At 44.9% G+C, this 21,237-nt stretch overlaps 1 protein-coding gene across 6 annotated transcripts in view; it reads left to right on the top strand.

Annotated features, from left to right (window-relative positions):
- Positions 1 to 21,237, top strand: part of DGKG (diacylglycerol kinase gamma) — a 191,693-nt gene that overhangs the window by 87,255 nt on the left and 83,201 nt on the right. For all 6 annotated transcript variants that reach the window (XR_008530109.1, XR_008530106.1, XR_008530105.1 and 3 more), the window contains exons 17-19: positions 1,764 to 1,853; positions 4,154 to 4,314; positions 11,554 to 11,618. Coding sequence is in view for 1 of the 6 variants with exons in the window: in XM_054585079.1 (XP_054441054.1) it covers positions 1,764 to 1,853; positions 4,154 to 4,314; positions 11,554 to 11,618 (316 nt within the window). In the remaining 5 variants the exon portion in view is untranslated. The remainder of the gene's footprint in view (positions 1 to 1,763; positions 1,854 to 4,153; positions 4,315 to 11,553; positions 11,619 to 21,237) is intronic.

The raw sequence follows: 21,237 nt of genomic DNA, 5'->3' as shown, positions 1-21,237 counted from the left end.
TCATCTGAACTGAGTGACACAGAGTCTATGATTTAAGACACTGAAAACACTGATGTCATTGACATGTTGGCTGGGAGATAGGATGGGTAAAGGATGAGGCCATAGAGAAAGGCAGAGCCTGGGAGGGCTTAGTGTGCCATGCTAAGGGGTGAGGGGAGCCCCCACAGCGTGAAAGCCATGGACTAATGTGATTGGGCTTGTGGTTCAAGGATTGTCCACCCTGGTGGAAGTTTGGAGAACACACGAGGGGGTGGAACTGGAGGCTGAAGGGGGCAATTGCAGCCATACTAATGGGAAGAAAGTATATCATACCTAATTCAGGCGTCACCTTGAGGATGAAGAGAAAAGATTGCTTGCAGATCTACTAAGGGAAAAGCACATAGAAACCGATGAGTAAATTGATGTGGGGTGAGGAAGAGGGAAACATAGGATGGCATCCAGCTCTCTAGCCTCCGCACTGAGGATAGTTGACCGGCTAAGATGGAGGCTATGGAAGAAAAAGCAGACCTGGGGAAATGAGGGCCTTCCAGGCAAAGGGAACAGAATGTGCAAAGGCAGGGAGACATAAACACAGACTGTAAGTCCTGGGAACGATGAGAAAGTCCATTGCTTTGCTCCGCCATCCAGCTCAACCTTCCCATCGGTAATCTCAGCCCTGGGTCTTCACTGAGTTCAGCCACTTCTGGCATAAGTCAGACAAGCTAGGGGACCTATGAACCCCTGTTTTGCTGGGGGCAGTCCTAGTACGAGCCTCATGCAGGGTACTGATTCCTGCATTGCCCCGGCCTCCCCACTACCACTCCCCAATAATGTTTCTCGGTCCCCCAGCACAAGGTGAACTGAAGCTTATGTAAATAGCACCCCTGGAGCCCTGGGTGCCTGTACCTCCTTCAGCTTTCCCAGTCAGCCAACACACTGCTGTAGATCTTCAGCCAGATTAAAACATACATGAACAATAAAAAGAGAAAGAAAAAAAAGAAAAAAAATACATGGTCTGCTGAGCTTTCTCTAATGGTTCAGTCTGACGCTGCTTCATACTGGCATGGGGAATAAGATGAGGAATCTGTGTATTTGCAAGTCTGGGAGGTGGTGGAGGTGGCAAACTTCTTCCTGGGTGCCAAACGACACCTGGAGGTTTTGTTAGATGCAATGTTATGTTTAAACTTTTGAACATGGGTGTCTTTAGGTGTAACATTTTCAGTTTTCCAAATGCCCCACCATTCCCTGCAGTCTCAAACCCTCTCTGTGTCACTATCTATGCACCTGTCTAGCCCTTGAAGAAAGGATGGGCACGGACCTGGAGTAGCAGAGCTCTGGGTCTGGATCCTGCCTCTGGAATCACTTTCCTTCTTTGTTCCTCAGTTTCTTCATTTGTGAGACCAGTACCGGGTAGGGTTGGTCTGGGGGATAAATGTAACAAGTGCCAGTTATCATTAAGGATTAAAGCTGTGCAAACTAATGTTTTTGAGGTGTGCTGTAACCCCAAAGGAACAAATTGGGATGAAATTAGGATGAAGAGGTACAAGTTACAAGGAGACAAATTTTGCTAAATACCCTTTTTAAAGAAACAGGAAACCTTTGTTGTGGTCAACACACTGCAGGTGGAAGACGTGACTCTAGGAGAGGGTGTGCTCCCCAGCATGGGAAGTATTCCAACAAGGAGCACTATGGAGGAGTTCAGGCATCAGGCCAGGATGACTAGATAACGTGAACATTCTTAACCCTATGGCATGTGGTTCTCTCTTCCTCCGCGTGGCTTACAGATAAGGCCAACTTTGCAAAGCATCCACCAGTGGCTGTCCTGCCTCTTGGAACAGGAAATGACCTGGCCAGATGTCTCCGCTGGGGAGGAGGTGAGTCGGCCTGTGAGTGGCACCGCCCCTGGGGACAAGCTTTCCAATCAACAGGGATACTCCACAGAGTTAGGTTGAATTTCCCTTTTAGGGATCAAATTCCACAGAACAATACTCAACTCTGGGGTCAGATTGGCTCCATGAACGTATTCCTGTCCGTTCCAAGCCGAGACCTCTGCTTACCCTTTACTATCTTACTGTCATCTTGAAACGGTCTGCTCACCGCCTGCCTTCCCCAGTAGAACAAATCCTCTTTAACATAGAGTCCCCTTTGTCTCCCCGACAGCGCTCATCCCAGGAGGGGCTCACTTAGATGTTTTCTGCATAAAATTCCCTCTTCCCAAATTACTGATCTTCTAAATTAGGACTCAGAATGCAGACTGAAAGGCCACATCACCGGCTGTTAGGGGCAACCAGATCATCTTAGCCCCCCATAGCCATGGGCCCTCATTTTGAAAATTCCCTAAGGGAGAACTCGGAGTAGTAACCAGCTTATAGGGCAATGGGCAGGAGCTAAGTTGAGACCTTTGCAAACTGCAACAGCCGCTGTGGAGCTGGGCATGCTCCAGGGAGTGGAGTTCAGACCAGCACAAGCTGCACACAGGTCAGTCTGGCTGGCACAGCTAGAGTGGGACTTAAGATGGCTGATAATTCAGAGAGTGATTCAAGACCAGACCAGGCAGCGGTTGGTCAGTGATTGGTGCATGCTTGGGCCAGAGTAAGTGACAGCAAGCCCTAGAAGGAAGCTGGCAGACACTGGAAGAGCTACCAGGGTCCTCAGACACACTAAGTCTAGAAAAGAGCCCTCTGTTCAAAGGGACAAGCAGAGCGTGGCCCCACGCTCTGGGCATCTACACAGTCTAGCGAGGCACAGATTTCATGCAGGAAACCCAGCCTGTGCCCCCAGCTAGTCTCAAGGCCTTCTGCTACATAGTTGCTACCATAGCTGATCAAAGCCCTGGCAACTTGAAAATACTCTTCAAGTTTGCCCCAAAAGTAAGCGGGAATGCAGAAATGTGGCCCCGATGGTTGGAGCATCCTCCCCTAACTGAAAGTTTGCAGGTTCAATTCCCGGTCAGGGCACATACCTGGGTTACAGATCCGATCCCTGGTTTAGGCACGTACAATCCCTGGTCCGGGCATGTATGGAACAATCAATCAATGTTTCTCTCTCACATTGATGTTTTTCTCTCTCCCTTCCTCTCTCCCTAAAAAAAGCAATGAAAAAACTGTCCTCAGGGGAGAATTAGGAAAAAATAGAAGTGTTGTTTGAAAGAAAAGGCTGTCTCTCCCACTAACCTCTTAACACTTACGATTCACATTTTATGTTAGTTTTCTACTGCTACATAACAAATTATCATAATGTAGAGCCTTGAAACACCCATTTTTAGTTCACAGTCCACTAGGCCAGAAGCCCTGGAACAGGTGTGACTGGGTTCTCTGCTCAGGCCCTCATAGGCTGAAATCAGGGCATTAAAAAGGCTCTGTCCCTCACTGAAGGCTCTGGGGGAAGAATTTGCTTCTCTCAGCTCATTCAGGTTGCTAGCTGAATTCAATTCTTTGTGGTTATAGGACCGGAGACCTGCCCTTGCTGGCTGTCCGTGGGGACCACTCTCAGATGTCAGAGGCCTCCCTCATTACTTGCTAGGTGCTCCCTCCATCTCCAAAGCTGGCAACAGAGAATCTTCCTCATCTCAAATCCCTCTCAAGCTTCACTGCTCTTTCTTAAGGAAAAGCCCAGTCCTTTCTGAGGACTCCCCTGATCAGGTCAGCTCCACACAGGATAATCTCCTTTTGCTACAGTCAGCTGTTTTACAGAACATACCTAATTGCGACAGTGACTCTCCAATCTTATTCACAGGTCCCAGGGGTTTTGAAGGGTGTGCACAATGGTGGTTGGGGAGAGGGCCTGAGGGAACAGGGGCAGGAATTGTGGGAGTCATCTTAAAATCCTGTCTACCACCCTGTTCCTCTCCAACATGACATGGTGTGGAAATGGATCCTCTGTTCCCCCAGGTGCAGCTTCCCAGCCACCCAGCCCACAATTCTCCAGGGCTAGCTTCGGCCGCACAGCCGCCCGCATTTGGCCTGCAGCCACCCCACCCCTTCTACTCTGGTTTTCAAACCTCCTAGCTTCTTTCTAATTACTCCATGCTGCCCTCTCCTTCTCTGTGTCCAGAGACACACCGGGGGGACTCCAAGTCATGGATGCCCACAGGATTCCCTGCGTGACAGCTGCCTGTACATCAGTGACAACTTAGCTCTCTGCTTTGGGGCAAATGCAATGTTATGCTCCACAGGTTACGAAGGAGGAAGCCTGACAAAAATCCTAAAGGACATCGAGCAGAGCCCCTTGGTGATGCTGGACCGCTGGCACCTGGAAGTCATCCCCAGAGAAGAGGTGGAGAATGGGGACCAGGTCCCGTATGACATCATGAACAACTACTTCTCCATTGGCGTGGTGAGTTGGCCAAGGATCACCTTTCTGCATGGAAGAGAAATGCCTGGATGGGCAAGAAAGGTGTTAGTCCACCATTGTTCCCCTCTGGGTCCCTACTCTTTACCTCCAGCCTTGCCTTGTGTCCAAGCATCCTTGCATCTGCCCCCATCCTTGATTATAGAAGAAATTCCTTCCCCTGTAATTTTAACTAACACAAGAAAAGACAGGTCATTTTTCAAAAGACAGATTTACCCTTTGGATAATTTGAAGCAGTTAAAGAAAAACAACATCAAGAAATAACCAAGAGGCGAGGTCAGAAGGAGACTCTCATGTGAGCTTCTAGAGTTGGAACTCTGTTCTCCAAGGAGGACTTCGTGGTCCTGAGCTGGCTTGGCTGGCTTGGCTCCCAGAATTCCTTCTTGCCTGTGTTCTTCCCTCTTCTCAGCCCCATTCCCCACACTCCAGGGGCATCTCCCCTGGCTAACTCCCCTCTGGCTGAGCTCTATGCTCAGTCTTACTGCTCTCACAACCCTCTGCACTCACCCCATCCATGCACTCTCTACATTAGATTGAAGAGGTTGGTTTCATTGGGCCTGTCTCTTCCCTGCTCTGCCAACTCTCTTCCTCTCTCTCTCTCTCTCTCTCTCTCTCTCTCTCTCTCTCATGGTGCCATGTTTCTCTTTCTCCATCCAGACCCCAGTGCTCACTTACTTTGTTTCAATGAACTCAGTTCTGGTTCAAAGCCGATGGGGTAGACACTGCTTCCCAAACCGTTGGGGGCAGGATGGGAGAGAAAAGGGATCCATTGCTGCCATAAATAGAGCTGGGGTTTGGGAGGAAGGTATAACAAAGACAGTCACATGTATTGAGCTCCTACTGTGTGCTCTCCACTGTGCCAGACTTCACACATTCTAGTCCTCACAGCAATCCAGCAGTTATCTTGTCCCCACCATCCGCGTTTTACAGGTGAGGCCTTGGGGCACTGGACAAGTCAGGGGCAGAACTAGGGCACTCATGCTGGGTCTCATTCGGAAGCCAGACTCTTTCTTCTGTGTCCCTGTCTTAGGAATTATGCTGCCCAGTTTCACATGCCTTTGGGTCCCTCCAGGCCCAGACTGGGTGGTACCTGCACTCCTCAGCCACTCTCACCTGCGCCTCTTTTGATTTTGGTTGTTAAAACGGAAGGGAGAGTATGAAAAGAAGGAATGATAGATACATTGAGACAAGAGCAGGCTTAAGGAAAAGGTTTTGTTTTTTAATAAGACTAGAAGGAGAACCATGGAAAAAGAAAGGATTATACCTTACATTTATAAGATTTAAAATTTGCCATATTTACTGATATTTTCTTGATTCTTATGACTACACTGAAGGGCAGCATTATCTCCCTTTCATAGGTGAGGAAAGAGAGACAGATTAAGGGATTTGCTTTCCTTTTCTAACTCTTAATACAGCACCCTTTTTCTGTTACCAAAGCAGAAGAAGGAGGCATTGCTGGGCCTACAACCAGGTTCTGAGAGGATAGAGGTGTTGGACCGGGAGTGAATTCAAGGGTCTCTGTGCCCTGATTCATTTCTCTCTCTATGCCCCGGTCATGTTTATCCCCCTAGCTCCCTTGGTCTCAGCTGGGGGAGACATCTTTCCCCAGGCTTCTTCCAGCTTCCCTCTCCAGTGACCTAGGCAGACTCCTCCCTTCTCTCTTTGGCTCAGAGGCCCATCGCCTTTTTGGATCACCTGCTTAGGCTCCACTTCCCGATGGGAACGTGCAATCTTCTCCTCCTACAAATCGCACATGACTGACATATCTGGTGTTCACGGGGCTTCTGGAGCATGGGCTTCCCATCATTACATTTCCACAAAAGCTTGAGTCTTTTGCATGTAACAACTAGGATATAACTTGCTAATATTTATGGGTGCCTACTGTGTGCCAGGCATAGTTTTTCTATTGGTAGGTATTGTCATTATCTTTTTGCGTTTTATAAGGAGGAACTTTAGCTTAGAAAGGTACAGAGACACGTCTGAGCTGGTGAGTGGCGGAGCCAGGAGCCACCGTTGTTGAGATCCAGAGCCACTGAGCTGCGGACCATGAGCCTTGCAGCTTCTGCACACCCCATTCCATCTTCATGCCACCAAACACAGCAGCATTTGACAGGGAGGGGGTGGGGGGGTGACAGAATGTTTAGTATGAGATGGCTCACCTATGCCTCTGGTCAGAAATGCAAATTCCACTCCCTGACACATCCCGATTCATATTCTGATTCAGTTGGTCCGGGCAAGGTCTGGGAACTAGTATTTTTAAGAAGCCCCTGAGATAATCCTGATGTAGCTGGTCCCTACAGAGTCTTCAGTAAGTGAAGACAACCTATGAGATCAGAGAATTGTCAAAGGAAGTGGTTCTCCACAGGAGCAGAAACCAGAACTGAAATAGATCAAGGAGAGGAAAGAGAGAAGTGAGGAAAACCAGCACCTATGAACAACCAGCCAAAAGTGAGAGCTGAGCAGCAGGATGAGGTGACCTGCCTGGGAACTTTTAGAGGGTAGGTTACAGTCATGGCTGCCTTCAGAGTCTTCGGCCCCAAATCTTCTCTCTTAACACACCCTGGCTCTGGCTGCCAAAAAAATGTGATTCCTGACACCCCCTGCCTCTCTCTACACAGAAAAACAAATAGCACCCCCTTAGTATTAGCTGACCAAATGGATGAACACAGTAAAAGAGGATCGACAACCTCCCCTCAACTAGAAACCAAGCTTAATCCCAAGAGCCAACGCTGATCATGGTTTTAATTCATTCTTGCAAATAACTGGGAAGAGAGGGAAGAAGACAAACTAATTGTTCCCCAGGGAAATGTATACAAACAGACTCTCTATCTTACTCAGTGGTCAAGATACGTATTTGCCCTCAGCGGACTTATAATAATGCAATCTATTCATCTTTCAAATTATCAAGAACATCACAGTATCTTTCCTTATAATTTCCCCACACACACCTTTAGCGCGTGCATATTTAATATTTTATTGCAAAGCAGTGAGGGACCAGGATTGTTTTTTATCTCCTTGGTGTGCCCTTAGCCTTCTCTCAATGTTTGCAGGGTTTGTGTGCTCGCTCTTTACAAGTTGGAAAGGGAAATTCTTGAGAAAACAAGTAGCCAACAGACAACCCTAACAGAATCTGGGGCTGACATTTGCAGAAGCTCTTGCTCCCTGTTTGACTTCCCAAACTTTGTAAGAGGAGAAGTAGGTATGTAAACCAACCCACAGTTTTACTTCCTTACGATGATTAGAGTCGGACTTCATTGGCAAAGAGAGCCTTGCAAAGTCTTTGCCGCTTTTGAAGGACCTGGAACATCTATTAATATCACATGCCTGCTGCCTTGCACTTACAAAGGTGATGACGATGATCGCTGCTGTGTGCCCGTAGTTGGTAAAGAATTTGCCCTGATAGCTCACTGGTCCCCTTGTTACCAACAGAACCCATTTAACAGATGGAGAGAGAAACAGGGCAGACACTCTGGCCTAACCAAGGACTGGCTACGGCCTCATTGTCACCGCATTCCCATCAGCCGCGTGCATGCCAGCTCCCCTCAGTGAAGAGTTGAAATTGTTGGCCTTCTCAGTCCCTCTGATTATGTCCATTGGCAGGAGATTTTACTTCCTCTGACTGCTCTCGCCTCCTTGTCTCTGTTCTTTATTTTTGGATTTGCAGAAATGTCAGAATGGCCAGGTATCAGTGACAGGAAGTTTGGGACTGCGAAATAATTCCTCGGGTATGCGTAACTCTGAATGCCTCAAAGGCTCTGCTTTCACTGAGCCTTGATGGGATGAGTGAACAGCTAATCCCTTGATTCAATGAAATCTATTTCTGATGCTAGGGGACCCCAGGGGCCAAGGAGAGGCCACAGTCATCACGCTATCCCATGCACCATTTTCCACCTTACGGACTGTACTTATCAGACTTTACAGCCAAGTTTCCACAGTGATACACCTCTTACCCGTTAAGGAATTTCTATATATCATTGTCTCTGCAACCTTTGGACTCCCTGAGCGTCAGGTTTTTGCCTGTCACCTGTGAGAGCCATGAAAGTACTAAAACAATGGAAGTCACTGAAAGGTGTCTTGAACAAGAGGTCTATACTCTTCAATTCCCCAATCTGCCATAATTTTTCAGGACAATCCAAATTTCAAGTAATCTGTTTTATTGCCTCCTGTCTTTTTATCTTCATAAATTGCTAAAGTGACTTAGAAATGCATTGTCCAATATGTAGCCATTAGCCACATGTGGCTATTGCATACTTGAAATGGAGCTAGTCCATACTGAGAGATGATCTAAGTGTAAAATACACAGTAAATTTCAAAAACGTGGTATGAAGGAAAGAATTTAAAATATTGCTATAATTTTTATATTAATTACATGTTATAAGGATAGTATTTGTTAACTAAAATATATTCTTAAAGTAACTTCCTCTCCTTTCACTTTTTAAATATGGCTCCTAGAAAATTTTAAATTTATTTCTACTACCCATGACTGGCCTAGACATCCCAACATCTCAGAGTGCAGATGCTGCTGCTTAGATTTGGAAGTCGTACAAAAAATATTTGTCTCACTGTGTGACTGGACTTTTAGTCTAGGAAAAAGTAGCCATGTGTCTTCACCATTGTCATTTCTTCACCCAACACTTCACAGAAAGGACCCAAGAGAATGGTGTCATCAAAAACGCCATCGCCACGTCCACAGGGTTGCGGTTCCCATCTACACCCCACTCTTTTCAGAACAAAAGTCTCATTTTGCTGTACTGATTGCCAAAAAAGAGTTTGAACCGTTGTAGTGCCGGTTTCCAAAATTTAAATGAGATCACTACTGAATGTAAATACAGCCAGCTCAGTGTCCAACGGAGAGAAGCTCAACAGAGAGTAACTGAATCTTGACTCTCTTTTCAATTCCCAAGGAGGGAAACGTGGTCAGAGTCTTGACCAGCATTGCCTTTTCAAGACTAAACAGCAAAGGGACTGCTCAACTCTCCTTTACCACTTTGTGCATTCACCAAGGAATTACATTGTCAAATTAGGACCCGCACGCTTAACTAATAATATTGTAAAAGCTGTTCTGTGTGAAAAAGAAGTTTTGCAAAACCTAGTTATGAGAAGCTAAGGATAAAGGAACTACACAGAGGGAGGGGGCCTGTGCACACATCCCCGAGAATAAAAAAGCCGGGAGCCAGCCGAAGCAGCGTTGGGGGCGGGGGAGTCATGAAGTACAAATCGTGCCAGGCAACGTGTGATTGCTTTTTTCTTTTCTTTTCTTTTTTTTTTTCCCCCTGACAGAAGAAAATTGGTTCTTCAAAGGAACATAAGCAGATGGAATGTTTTCTTGAATTCTAGAGAAGCATTTGACAGATGCCACATGAATTTTATTCAGGGTGTTCACTGAAACTTGCTCAGGAAGAGGGAGGTGGGCGCAGTCTGGCAGCAGGAAGCACAGCCGCCAGGAGCATGGCACAGGCAGCACAGGCCCAGGGGACAGAGGCCCCCCGGCGTGGGGCGTGCATGCATCTCCCCTCGTTTGTCCACAGGGGTGCCTACCTACCCAAGACCTTCAACTTTTCCTGTGTCTTAAACAGAAAACTAAAAACAGAATCAATGACTAAAGTTTCAACTTGAAATTTCCAAGGCATGATTTCAACAAAGAGTGTTTGTGAACCACAAAATAAGGCCATATCTTTGACTTGCCCTCTCTACTTTTCAGTAGTGGGCTGCTGGCTGGCTTTACTCCCCTGCCAAGTATGAATACTACAAAAGCTCCTCTTTGCACTCGAACCTGCTCCTGGACTTTTTGTCCCCACCATTAGTTTGTATTTTACTCATCACACACAACATATGCTCACAAAATGTATCTTCACTGCACTGTGCCTCCTTATGTTAAAAAAATCAGAAAAAAAAATATTTTGTGGAGTTTCCACGTTAAGAAACCAAATTAATATGTACTCACTGAGAATTCATTGTATGGAATTTCAGTTCTCTTTTAGCCACATATTCTTGTAAATGGGGTTTTGGGGTTTTTTTTTCCCGTGAACAAATCTGAATCTCTTGGTTTTGTCACTCCCTCCCTGCAGCCCGATTTGCCTATATATTTCTAAAGTCCATCACCTGCACCTGAAGTGCTGGCATGGGACCATGGGGCTTGAGGGCTAAGGGGGCGTTACACATTCTCCTGCTGGAAAATCAGACTATTAACAAGGGTGGAAGACCAAGTCTGAGGAGGAAAGATGAGTTCCTTTTTAGGTCTTAAGTTCAGGGTTGGTACTAGAGATACATCTAGTGGAGACAGTGTCTAGATGCTAGTAAACAACTAGGAGAACTTGAGATGTCCATGGCATGGAGTGTGGGCTACAGAGTGGACTCAGGGCTAAGAGGTTCCAGTCTGAGGATGGCGAGCCATGGGAGCGCGGTGCCATGGGAGCCTTTGGCACTGTGAGTTTGGAAGAGAAGGTGGCCAAGAAGGCAGCAAAGGGATGTGCTAATGGAGCACAGCAAAGAGCCCCTAGAATGTGGTAATGAGCCTTTCATTGACTTTGGGCAGAGCTGTTTCCAGGAGCCATCAAGAAGCAGAAGCCAGAAATTTAAATGGACTTTTTATTCTCTGCGAAGCATGTGTTCCACTGCTACCAATTATTCCTACTAGTGTGGATGAGTAATAGTTAATATATAACATAATCTGCCAAGTCAGTTTTCTGGTTTCGACAATGTATTATAGTTATGTAAGAAGTTATCACTGGGGGGAGCTGGGCGAAAGGGACACAGGAACTCACTGTGCTCTTTTTGCAACTTCTTGTAAGTTTTAAAATACTCCAAAATAAAAATTATTTTTCTAAGAGTGAATATGGCAAGGTATTTCCAAAGGCTCACCCTCAGTCCCCTTCCCCCCCCCCCCCCCGCTCCGCTATCCTCCCTTCCCCCCCCCCCCAACACACAGAAGGGCTTCTGCGTCCTCACTGCTCACAGACCCAGATATCCTCTCTCTTCTCAAACAAAGGGCCGCGTCTGGCCCCATCCCTCACCCTCAAGTATGGCCGGGTAGAGAATGGGTACTGCAAGGAGTCTACAAGCGTGGTTGGCACGAACGCCTCACCTTGGACCTGTTCTCCCCTGGGAGAAGGGAGCTCAGAGGCTGGGGGATCTCAGTGGGAACCTTTGCCTCCCTTCTTCCACATCGCACGGTCATGGCCACTAACTAACCAGGGATCTGCTTTCTGTCTCTCTCCTTTCCAGGATGCTTCCATCGCACACCGGTTCCACGTGATGAGAGAGAAACACCCTGAGAAATTCAACAGCAGGTAAGACCGCCTTTGGGGGACAGCCCGGCCGCGCTGCCGGCGCCCCGCCCTGCGCCGCCGTCCAGTCCGAGGCCTCCACCTGCGCACACCCGAATGTTCTTGGCCCGGCCACCCAGGGACTTCGCTTTCCTGCCACGTTGCCGGAAGGAGGGCTTCCATTTCCAAGAAGAAAACAATGTCAGAAAAATGCCGCAGCCTAGCCTCCTGTCCCCTCCCAGAGGGCGACGTGCAGAGGGAGGGAGTAGGGGGCGGGAGGAATGGAACGCTTCGCCAGCCAAGGGGAGTGGAGTCAGTTCTTGGCTAAGTGGAACCCCTCCTGGGGCTCGGCCGCTTTCCCAAAATGTGCCGCTCCCCACTCCCAGCCCCCGCGATTCCTGGGGAGGGGGCGGGCAGGGTGGCAGGGCCTCAGCTTCTTTCCGACCCGAAGGCAGGGTGCGGCAGCCGGGGAGCCGGGGCTAGGAGGGCCGGGAGTGCGTCGCCTCCGCCTCCCCCGACAGCAGAGGGCAGCAGAGGCGGCGAGACCCCCACCCACCCTATCGCAGCTTCAGCCTTCGGCCTGGGTGAGGGGTGTTAGGTCCAAACGGGAGAGGAGCGAGAAAAGCAGATCGTCTGCAAATGAAACCAAACCCTCCCTGCTGGCAGGAGGGACTTTTCAAGAAGTGAGTGGTAACTGGCATTAGCTATCCCTGGGGTTGTTAAATTACCTTTTTCCCTTCTTTCTTTTTTTTCATCAGATTAGTTAATTCCCATCCTTTCTCTTTCCTCTTTGTTGTACCATTTCAAGATGACCACTGGGTCCTACCCCACCCTCTGGCAGGGAAGAAGGACTCACACAGAGCGTGGTAGGCCTGACTTTGGCCCACACGATTCTTGTTAACGCGGAGGGCGGGGCTTACCTGAAGACATTCACTTAAGGCCAAACTCCTGAAAGCCCCATCTTTTTCATTCCTACTCCTTTCCCCTGACCCCACAGCCTGGGAGGTGAGCCAGGAAGAAGAAAGTGTTTTTAGATTTTTAGAAATAGGAAACTGAGCACAGTGAAGCTACTTCAGCTTTGGGAGAAGTGACCTGTGGGGTCCGATAGCAGCGGAACTAATCTCAGGGGGCGCATTGCATTGCCCCCACACCCACAGGCCATGCACACTCACAGAACACTCCTACCATAGCCACAGACTTACACACCAATTGCTTATCTTCCAAAAGTCTTTTCCACTCTCATGTATATTTACAAAATCACTTTAAAAATATGCTCCATGCACTGCAGGCTTTCATAGTCCTTTTTTCATATAAGTATCCTTATACACACTTATGCAGCATGCTTGTTAAGACACCACATGCTTGTAAAATCCATGGGGGTTCTGTTTACTCATTCAAAATGAATGTATCTTTTGAAAACATACCACGTACCAGTTCCAGGCGCTGTTCCAGAGATGTTTGAATAGACGTGTGGTGGCGGGGGCGGGCGGAGGGGGGCTTTCAGTCCAGTGGTGGAGACAGACTGGAAGGCAGATATGCATGGGATTTGCGTTAAGTGATGTGAATCCAAGTGACCTGTGGGCACAGAACTTGGTGTGGAGAGCTTTCCAACGACAAAGATGCCCAAACCAAGACACAGAAAACAAGTATGTATTTTCTAAGCTGACAAAAAGAGAGGGGCAACCCAAGAAGGAACCAAATGTGCACAAAGATACCAAGAAATGCAAGAATGCAGGGTGTTTGGGGAAGAGCAAGCTGTGCAGTGTGATCAGTTGTGTGGTCTCTTGGCTCAGAAAGAGGCAAAACCTCTGTAGCTGGTAGAAAGTATGGGAGCAGAGGGAGGGAGAAATTGCTCTATATTCCAAAAAGTCATAGGTCAACATATGACATAAATAGAGCAATCACCCACATGGTTGAGTACAGTTAGAAAGATACCTCTGTTAGAAAAAATGTTGTAATTGTGCATTTCAGTGCAAAATATGAACAAATTCACTGTGCTCTGAATGACTGTTTTTCGTTCCTAGTTCCCATTAACAAGACCACTCTTTGCAGTTAGGTTCATGCCTCACCTTCACCTGATTGAGGTCAGGGTAGTATCATCCCCCAGAATAACAGACACGGGGATTTGCATATAAATCCATGTGCCTGCCAATAAGTGAAGAAATTGTGGCATAGAGATAGGCCCTGTTTCACAAGGTCCCAGAACACTTTATATTAAGAACTTTGAGTTCATGCTGCTTCTTCGAGTACCCCCCGCTTGCTCATGTTGAAAATACCCAGGAGTGCCCAATTTGTCCACTGAGAGGCAGGCAAGCAGCCATTTTCTCAAAGCTTCCTTATTTAGCTTTGGAGATGGTTTTAAATAGGCAGGTGGTTGTTGCCATGGTTACCCCATTACACCAGCAGCTAAACTTAGGAAGGGCCACAAGGGATAGGAAGAAAGCTTGATACCAGGGATTTGGAAATGTAAACGATATTATCAAACAAGGCTTCGTTTTACTCCACTGAATTTAGGTTTTCCAAAAAGTAGGCACTGGTTGGCTGGAAGCCCTTACCATTAACGCTGGGGCAGGGGCTGGGCCCTCAGGGATAACCCTGAGGTTAAATCTAGGGAGTGGTAACTGTTTTGCTTTGTTTTGTATATGGAAATGTGACTAGTGAGGCTGAATTTATCAGGAAACTTGAGTCTTTCACAAACCTCATCGAGTTTTCAAAGCTATTCTAACAAGAATTAGAAGTAGCCTGAGGCACGAGAGCTGCGGGAGCTCTGAGGACACAGTGATACTGTATGCAAGATATTGAATCTACTTTTCTACAGAAAATGTCTGTAACTCTATGAAGGATCTTGGAGGGATCCATAAACCTCAGATGGTTAAAAGTCACGGTTCTGAGTTCTCTTTGAAACTATTGAGGTTTCAGCAAAGTCTTCCCCCAAGGGGCCTCTCTACACAGGTTGTTGCTAGAGAAGGTAGTTGGTTGCCCAAATCAAGTTATGTTCCCTGGTGGAATTGCTTTGTTAATGGAGCAAGAACTAGACCCAGGGATGCAAGAAGATGAGCTGAGTGTGATAGTCAAGGGGGAAAAAAAGGCCTTTGATGGCAGAGAATGTATTTTTGATACATTCTACTTCCTAATCATTGACAAACTGAATATTAATTGCTAAGTTAGGAGTGTTATGAAAATTATCATCTCATTGTTAGCATAAACAGCAGAAGAAAGATTTAATACAATTGAGATATAACATGTGAGAAAGTATCTTAGGATACAAGGGTGAATAAGACATGGTCCCTGCTTTTGAGGAATTCATAGTCTAGCAAAGAAAGAAAAAATAATCCTCAATTACTTTTTACAAATTATTTTCACATACAAGGAGGTTACATTAAGTAGGTAATACAGTGTAGAGGAAATTTTATCATATAAATGCAGAAATAAAGTTATAAGGGAACCAATCTAAGAACTATTACTTTTTGAGCTCCTACTAGATATCAGGTGATAAATTCAGTTTTTAAAATACATTAGCCATCTAAATCCTAAAACAACCCTACAAGGTGAATGTTAGCATTTTATAGATAAAGCAACTAAGGCTGGGAGAAGCCAAGTCACCTAACTGAGGTCATACAACTTTTTAAGCAGTAGGGCTGATACGATTCTCTTTTTTTAACTGAGATATAATTGACATATAACATCATGTTAGTTTCAGCTGTACAACATTCAGTATTTGTATATATTGTGAAATGATTACCACAATGAGTATGAAATGATTCTAACCCAGCTCCTAACTCCAGCATTCAAACTATTTACTGCACCTGCTGTCTTCCATGGATTTTTACCTAGCAAACACCTATTATATATTGAACATTCTGAGGGGAATTTGTTATACATGATCTCATTCAGGGCTCACAATAACGTGCAAGAACAAGTGCTACTGTCTCCATTTCAGAAATGAAGAAAGTGAAGCTAGGGAGGATGGAGCTCCTACCTCTCCATCCATTATGACTGACTGTTTCTATGAGGAAATGCCTGCTAAGTTGTAAACGGGGACCACCCATACACCACCCACTCTTACCTTGTGTGTTCGACTCCTCCCTAGCAAGGAGCAAGACCAACCACGTGATTTTGTGGTTCAGTGCAAAGTGCAGGGTCCCTTGTTCAAAGATTACTAAGAATGTCAAGTTGGTGACAGGGGAGCATCAAACCAAGCCCAGGGCCCTCCTAAGCGTGGGGCCTTGTGAGACTCTCCAGATCTCACACCCATGGCCTGGCTCTAGCAAGAAGAGAAGAATTAATAGGAAGTCACACTTGCCAGGGCTCACAGAGTGGGGCACTTGAAATGCAAGTAAAAGAATGGTGGAAACAGGGTTTCACCGAGGGGAGTGGGGAGTAGGGTTATCAGCCCCTCACACAGGCAGCAGTCATTATTCACGGATGGGCCATGGATGCCACGAGTCTTCCAGGTATCCAAGGACCAGCCCTCCATGAAGTTTCTGGATGAACTCTCTGTGAAGAGTTTTGCATATATGTAGTATACACATAGAAGCTACCTAAGTCCACTGTCACTGTTAGTGCATGTACAGAAAGAGAAGTCTAACTATAGAATTTTTTCGTCGTTGGTCAGAAACTCAGAGCACTTGAGGAATGTGTTATTCCAAACCCGTTGAGTGCCATCCACTTGAATATGTCCCTCAGCAGTTTAGGCTGAAGCAAGATATCTCCTGTTAGGCCCTTCAAAGGGACCGAAACAGTACTTCATTCCAACCAGAAACTGGCCACCTTTCCCAAAAGCCTTTGCGTAATTAACAGGCTCTAAAATGTTGGCTTTCTTGGAGCCAAGGCCATGGTGTAGCTGGTGAGGGCATACCTACAACCCTAATGTAGCCTGATTTCTTAAGAGGTTGGAACTACATCTTGAAAATAACTAAGCACTTACTAGATATTTATAGAATGAGGCAGGCAGCAGGGTATGGTCTAAGTTGGCATCAAAACTTGGCTCTGCCACTTACTAGCAGTGTGACCTTGGGCAAGTTACTTAATCTCTTTAATCCTTTGCTTCCTCCTCTGAAAATCTTACAAAGTTGGTGCAAGTATTGAATGAGATAATGTGTAAGTTCATGACACATAGTAGGTTCTCAGTAAACATCTGTCATTGAATATTGCTCAATGGCAAACATGAGGAAAGCATTGCCTTAGGTACCAATGCAGCATTCACAATAAAAGGCTCTTGTAATGGCTTGTGGTTCTGTTGTCATAGGGCTGTTGCTTCATTGGCATGGCCCTTGAATGAAAGTTTGGAGGACAACTAAAAGCTGGAAGAGGCCAACTGTGATACACTGACTCTGTCAACATCCTTCTCTGGGAATTGGGAGGATGGCACCAATTAGCCAGACAGGATTGGGTTGGATTCTCTAGAACTGAAGCTGTAGAGAACAGTCCTCCAAATGACTCCATGAGTGTCCAGCGGGCAAAATTGTGGGGTCCTAACACCAGAGATTTTAAGTCCAAATGCCAAGTATAGGCTAGATAGAGATAGGGGTCACAGGCCCTCGGTGACATGGTAACAGGAGGAATAGGGTAGGAGTGAGTAAGGGGTGGGAGACTGCATTGCAGGTGCCACTTGCTCCTTAAGTACTTAGGCCTTACAAACTGGGGCCATGGAGTGAGTGTGCCCTTGGTGGGTAGGTGAATGGTCCAGGGCTGTCAGACACCTGACCTTTGACTACCCTTTTTTCATTGATGCTCACTGTCCCCTCGCCCACCAAGCTCCTCTTCTCCCGCTTTAGATGAACAGAGAGATGTTCTGTGGAAGGAAAAATAAAAGCCAACAGAGCTCAAATTATACAATTCTGGGGGGGTGGGGGGGAAAGGCCTCTTCTCTTGAATATCTATAGTATGCTCTGTAGTCACAAGCATAAAGTATATCACCATTTATATAAGATTTTTTTTTAATCTAAAAATGAAACCATTCTAAGTTATTCTTTCCAGGAGCCCTGTGAAATAGCCTGTTACAGCCCAGATATTTCACTTCCTAAGCGTAAAGGTACAATAGCAGCAGACACAGCAGGGTTAAATCCTCACCATTGTTGTCTGCACTCTGTGCCCGGAACTGGGCTTTCCTTCTTACCTGATATTCGGCACCCACAAGAGACCGGCCCTAGGCACACAGAGGTCCAAACTGCCTTCGCTTGTTTCCCTCAACATTGCAAACTATTTTTAAAACTATTTTGGATTCAGAAAAGCCCCAAATGAAATGGATTGTGGCATTTTTTATTTCTATTCTTACACCTGTAGATATTTATAAAGGAAATGCAAACCTTATGCTATGTTCAAATACCTTTGACTCTGAAGTCAGTTCTGACAGAGCAACTTATTTAATTACTTGATTGTTTATATACCAGCCCACAAAAATGTTTTATCCCCCATCCTTCCCACCTCCTTGAGACAGAGAATAAAATGAATGAACTGTGGGTTCATGTTTCTTTTTTTCACCAGACATCCATCATTACGCAACTGCAGAAGACCAGGGTTTTGTTTCTTGTTGGTTTTGTTTTGGGGCTATCTTATTTGCTCACAGTTAACCCTTGATTTTTTGCAGAAATGAGGGAATAGCAGCAAGGATTATTTAAAACCTTGGATAGTCAAAGATTTTAGGAGGCTGTTACTAATATTCGTGTGCAGGTCTCTCTGCCCTAAAGATTCAAAATATTTTAAATATGACACAATCCCATTGATTCTTAACATTTCCTTCATTTTCCTCCTGGCTCCTCCATCCATGATGGAATGTACAGCACAACTTCTCAGACTGGTACATACGGGCCTCCTATGATATGACAAGTTTCCCTATAAAGCTGCAGGTTCACCAGAACAGTTCCTTAGTGCAGCTTAACAGGCCTTTTCTTCTCGTCCCTGCCAAGCTAGAACAAGAAAGGTGTGATTTGTGTCAACAAAGAGTGGAATCAGTTTGTGATAATATCAGAAGGAACTTGAAAACAAGCTATGTTTTCAAGTCTTTTAGACCAGATAATTCAAAAGTTATCAGTATTTATTGATTGATTGAGCTCTAGAAATATTTCCATCAAAGAGCTCAAGATATAGTATAGAATCAAGTTCAGAAGGGTTAAGGTCAGCCTGATAACCTCATGGAAGAAAATCAAAATACACAAATTCAAAATAAGGTAGGGACTGGCTAGGTCCTCCAATGGGTGTTGACAGTCTGGATGCCTTCCAGAAGGGAGAGGTTGGTCAAGTCCTGGAACTTGAGGCCAGGTCTTATAAGGAAGGGCTGAATTTGGGATTGTTTCACTCAAAGAAAAGAAGACTTGGGGAGAAGTGATACTTGACCTCAGATATTTTTAGTGTTTCTCATAAGGGAGGAGTTAGGTGATTTTGTATGATTAGTCAAAATGGAAAAAGTGACTGGATAGACCAATTTGAGCACCAAATAAATAAGATCAACCTATGAATTAGCACCATCTTCAAGTGCAGGGAGCTGTTGGGAAGAGTTCCACGCTTTATGCTAAGGCAGATGCTGGACAATCATTTGGGGGCCCCAGTGGAGCCAAGTGCCCATGAGTGCAGGTTCTATCATCAGACAACCTAGATTCAAATGCTGGAGCTGTCCCTAACCACGCATGTGGGACCTTGACCAAATTACTCTTCTAACCCTCAGTCTTCTCACTTATAAAATTGAAATATAATACTATTTTAGTTTACTAAGGCTGCTGTAAAAAATTACCACAAACTTTGCACAAAAAAAACTTAATGACTTAAATACACTTTTATTATATTACAGTTTTGTAGGTCAGAAGTCTGAAGTAGGTGTCACTGGACTAAATCAAGTTGTCATCAGGGTTGCATTTCTCTCTGGGGCTCTAGGGGAGAATCCATTCCTTGCCTTTTCCTGCATCTAGAGGTTGCCCATGGTCCTTGGCTCGTGGCTCCCTCTCATCTTTAAAGCCAGCAATGGCCAGTCAAGACTTTCTCACACTGCACCACTCTTACATTCTTTCTCTGACCCTCTCCTCTACCAAAAAGGACCCTTGTGTTTCAGTGGACTCACTCAGATAATCCAGGATAATCTCTCCATCACAAATTCAGCCAACTGCCAGTTGAAATTCCATTTGCAACCTTAATTGCTCCTTGCCATGTAACCTAGCATATTCATATTCACAGCTTCCAGGAATTAGAACTTGGACATCTTCAGGACATTATTCTGCCTACCACAAGTACATAACCTCATAGAATTTTTAGAAGGTCCAATGAAACAATGCATTTAAAGTGCTTATTACAGAGGACTGGCACATCAATGAAAGCTATTATTATTAATATTATTACAAAGACTGATCCTACCTCAAATTGTCATGTTAGGTGATATAAAAGCCCTTGAAACTCTGGGATTTGGTCATTTTCTAATAGGGACAGATATATCTGTAGGTCACAGGTTATGAGTCATCAGTATAGCACTATATGGCATTTTTTCTTCATTTATCTTGATAAATTTTTTTCAATTAAATACCAATACATTTGTCATTATATAATTTAATAATATATCCTATAGTATGATAAAACAGTATATTGCAAGATACTTTTAACTCATGTATAAAGTTCAGAAAAGCTAGAGTAAAAAAAATCCAATAACTCATAGTCCCATCACTCAGAAACACAATATTGCCATTTTGGTGCATTTCAGCAGCTTACTTGATATACATATTTTTAAACATTGGTGATAATATGTTTTTATAAAGTCATATTACTATTTTTTAAACAGCTTTTCTTTGTACAATTAAGGCTTGCTGTAGAAAAATAAATTATATTGTCCCCCCTAAGAAATAAACACTATTAGCATGATAACATATTTTTCTGCAGCACCTTCACTGCAAAATTGTATTTACTTGAGATTACACTATATACATTGGTTTAAAATATGATTAACACAGTAGCACTTACAACTTATTAAAGGAAAATAATATAAAGGAACTGATTAGAGTGAGTTTATCTGCAGTGGGAGTTATATTAGTCTTTTCCAATTAAAAAAATCCCAATGATTTTGTTTAGTTGATATGAGAGTTTTAAAGACATCATTACTTAAGTCCCTTTGCAAGCAAAATAACTATGTTATGTTATGTATATGTATGTATATGTTATGCAGCTCTACTTTTGTGGAGAGTAAATAAAAAGTTTCAATTATTTTAGCAGGGCTCCCAGTCTTGTATATAGTTTTGCCATATCTGAAAAAGACCAGGTTGTGTTTTATGTGACCATCAGAGACAGCAACAGATGCCCTCTGAACTGTGCAGCTACATAGTTGTTTAAGCACACCTGACTATCAGGGCATTTATTAAAGGGCTTAGAAAGGTGGTATTCCAAACATAATAAGCATTGCCCCAACTCAGACCAACAATAGGAGCTATCGCTTATTGAACGCTTTCAAGAATTTCAAGTACATTATTTATAATTGGCACAACTCTCCAAGTGCAAGATAAAGCTTATTGATCCATTTTACAGATTAGAAAATTGAGGCTCGGGGACACTATGCAACTTGCTCAAAAACATATAACTAGTTAACAGGGGAACTGGTATTCAAACATAGGGCCTGCCTGAATAAATAGCCTCCACTCATCTCGCTACACGTCCCTACCTCTCTGTTTGC

The sequence above is a fragment of the Pteronotus mesoamericanus genome, unplaced genomic scaffold, assembly GCF_021234165.1.
Source record: "Pteronotus mesoamericanus isolate MK-2021 breed Mesoamerican mustached bat unplaced genomic scaffold, CSHL_Meso_final contig_82, whole genome shotgun sequence".
Taxonomy (NCBI): domain Eukaryota; kingdom Metazoa; phylum Chordata; class Mammalia; order Chiroptera; family Mormoopidae; genus Pteronotus; species Pteronotus mesoamericanus.
Note: the sequence above shows the minus strand (reverse complement) of the source record. Positions and strands in the feature narration are given on the sequence as shown.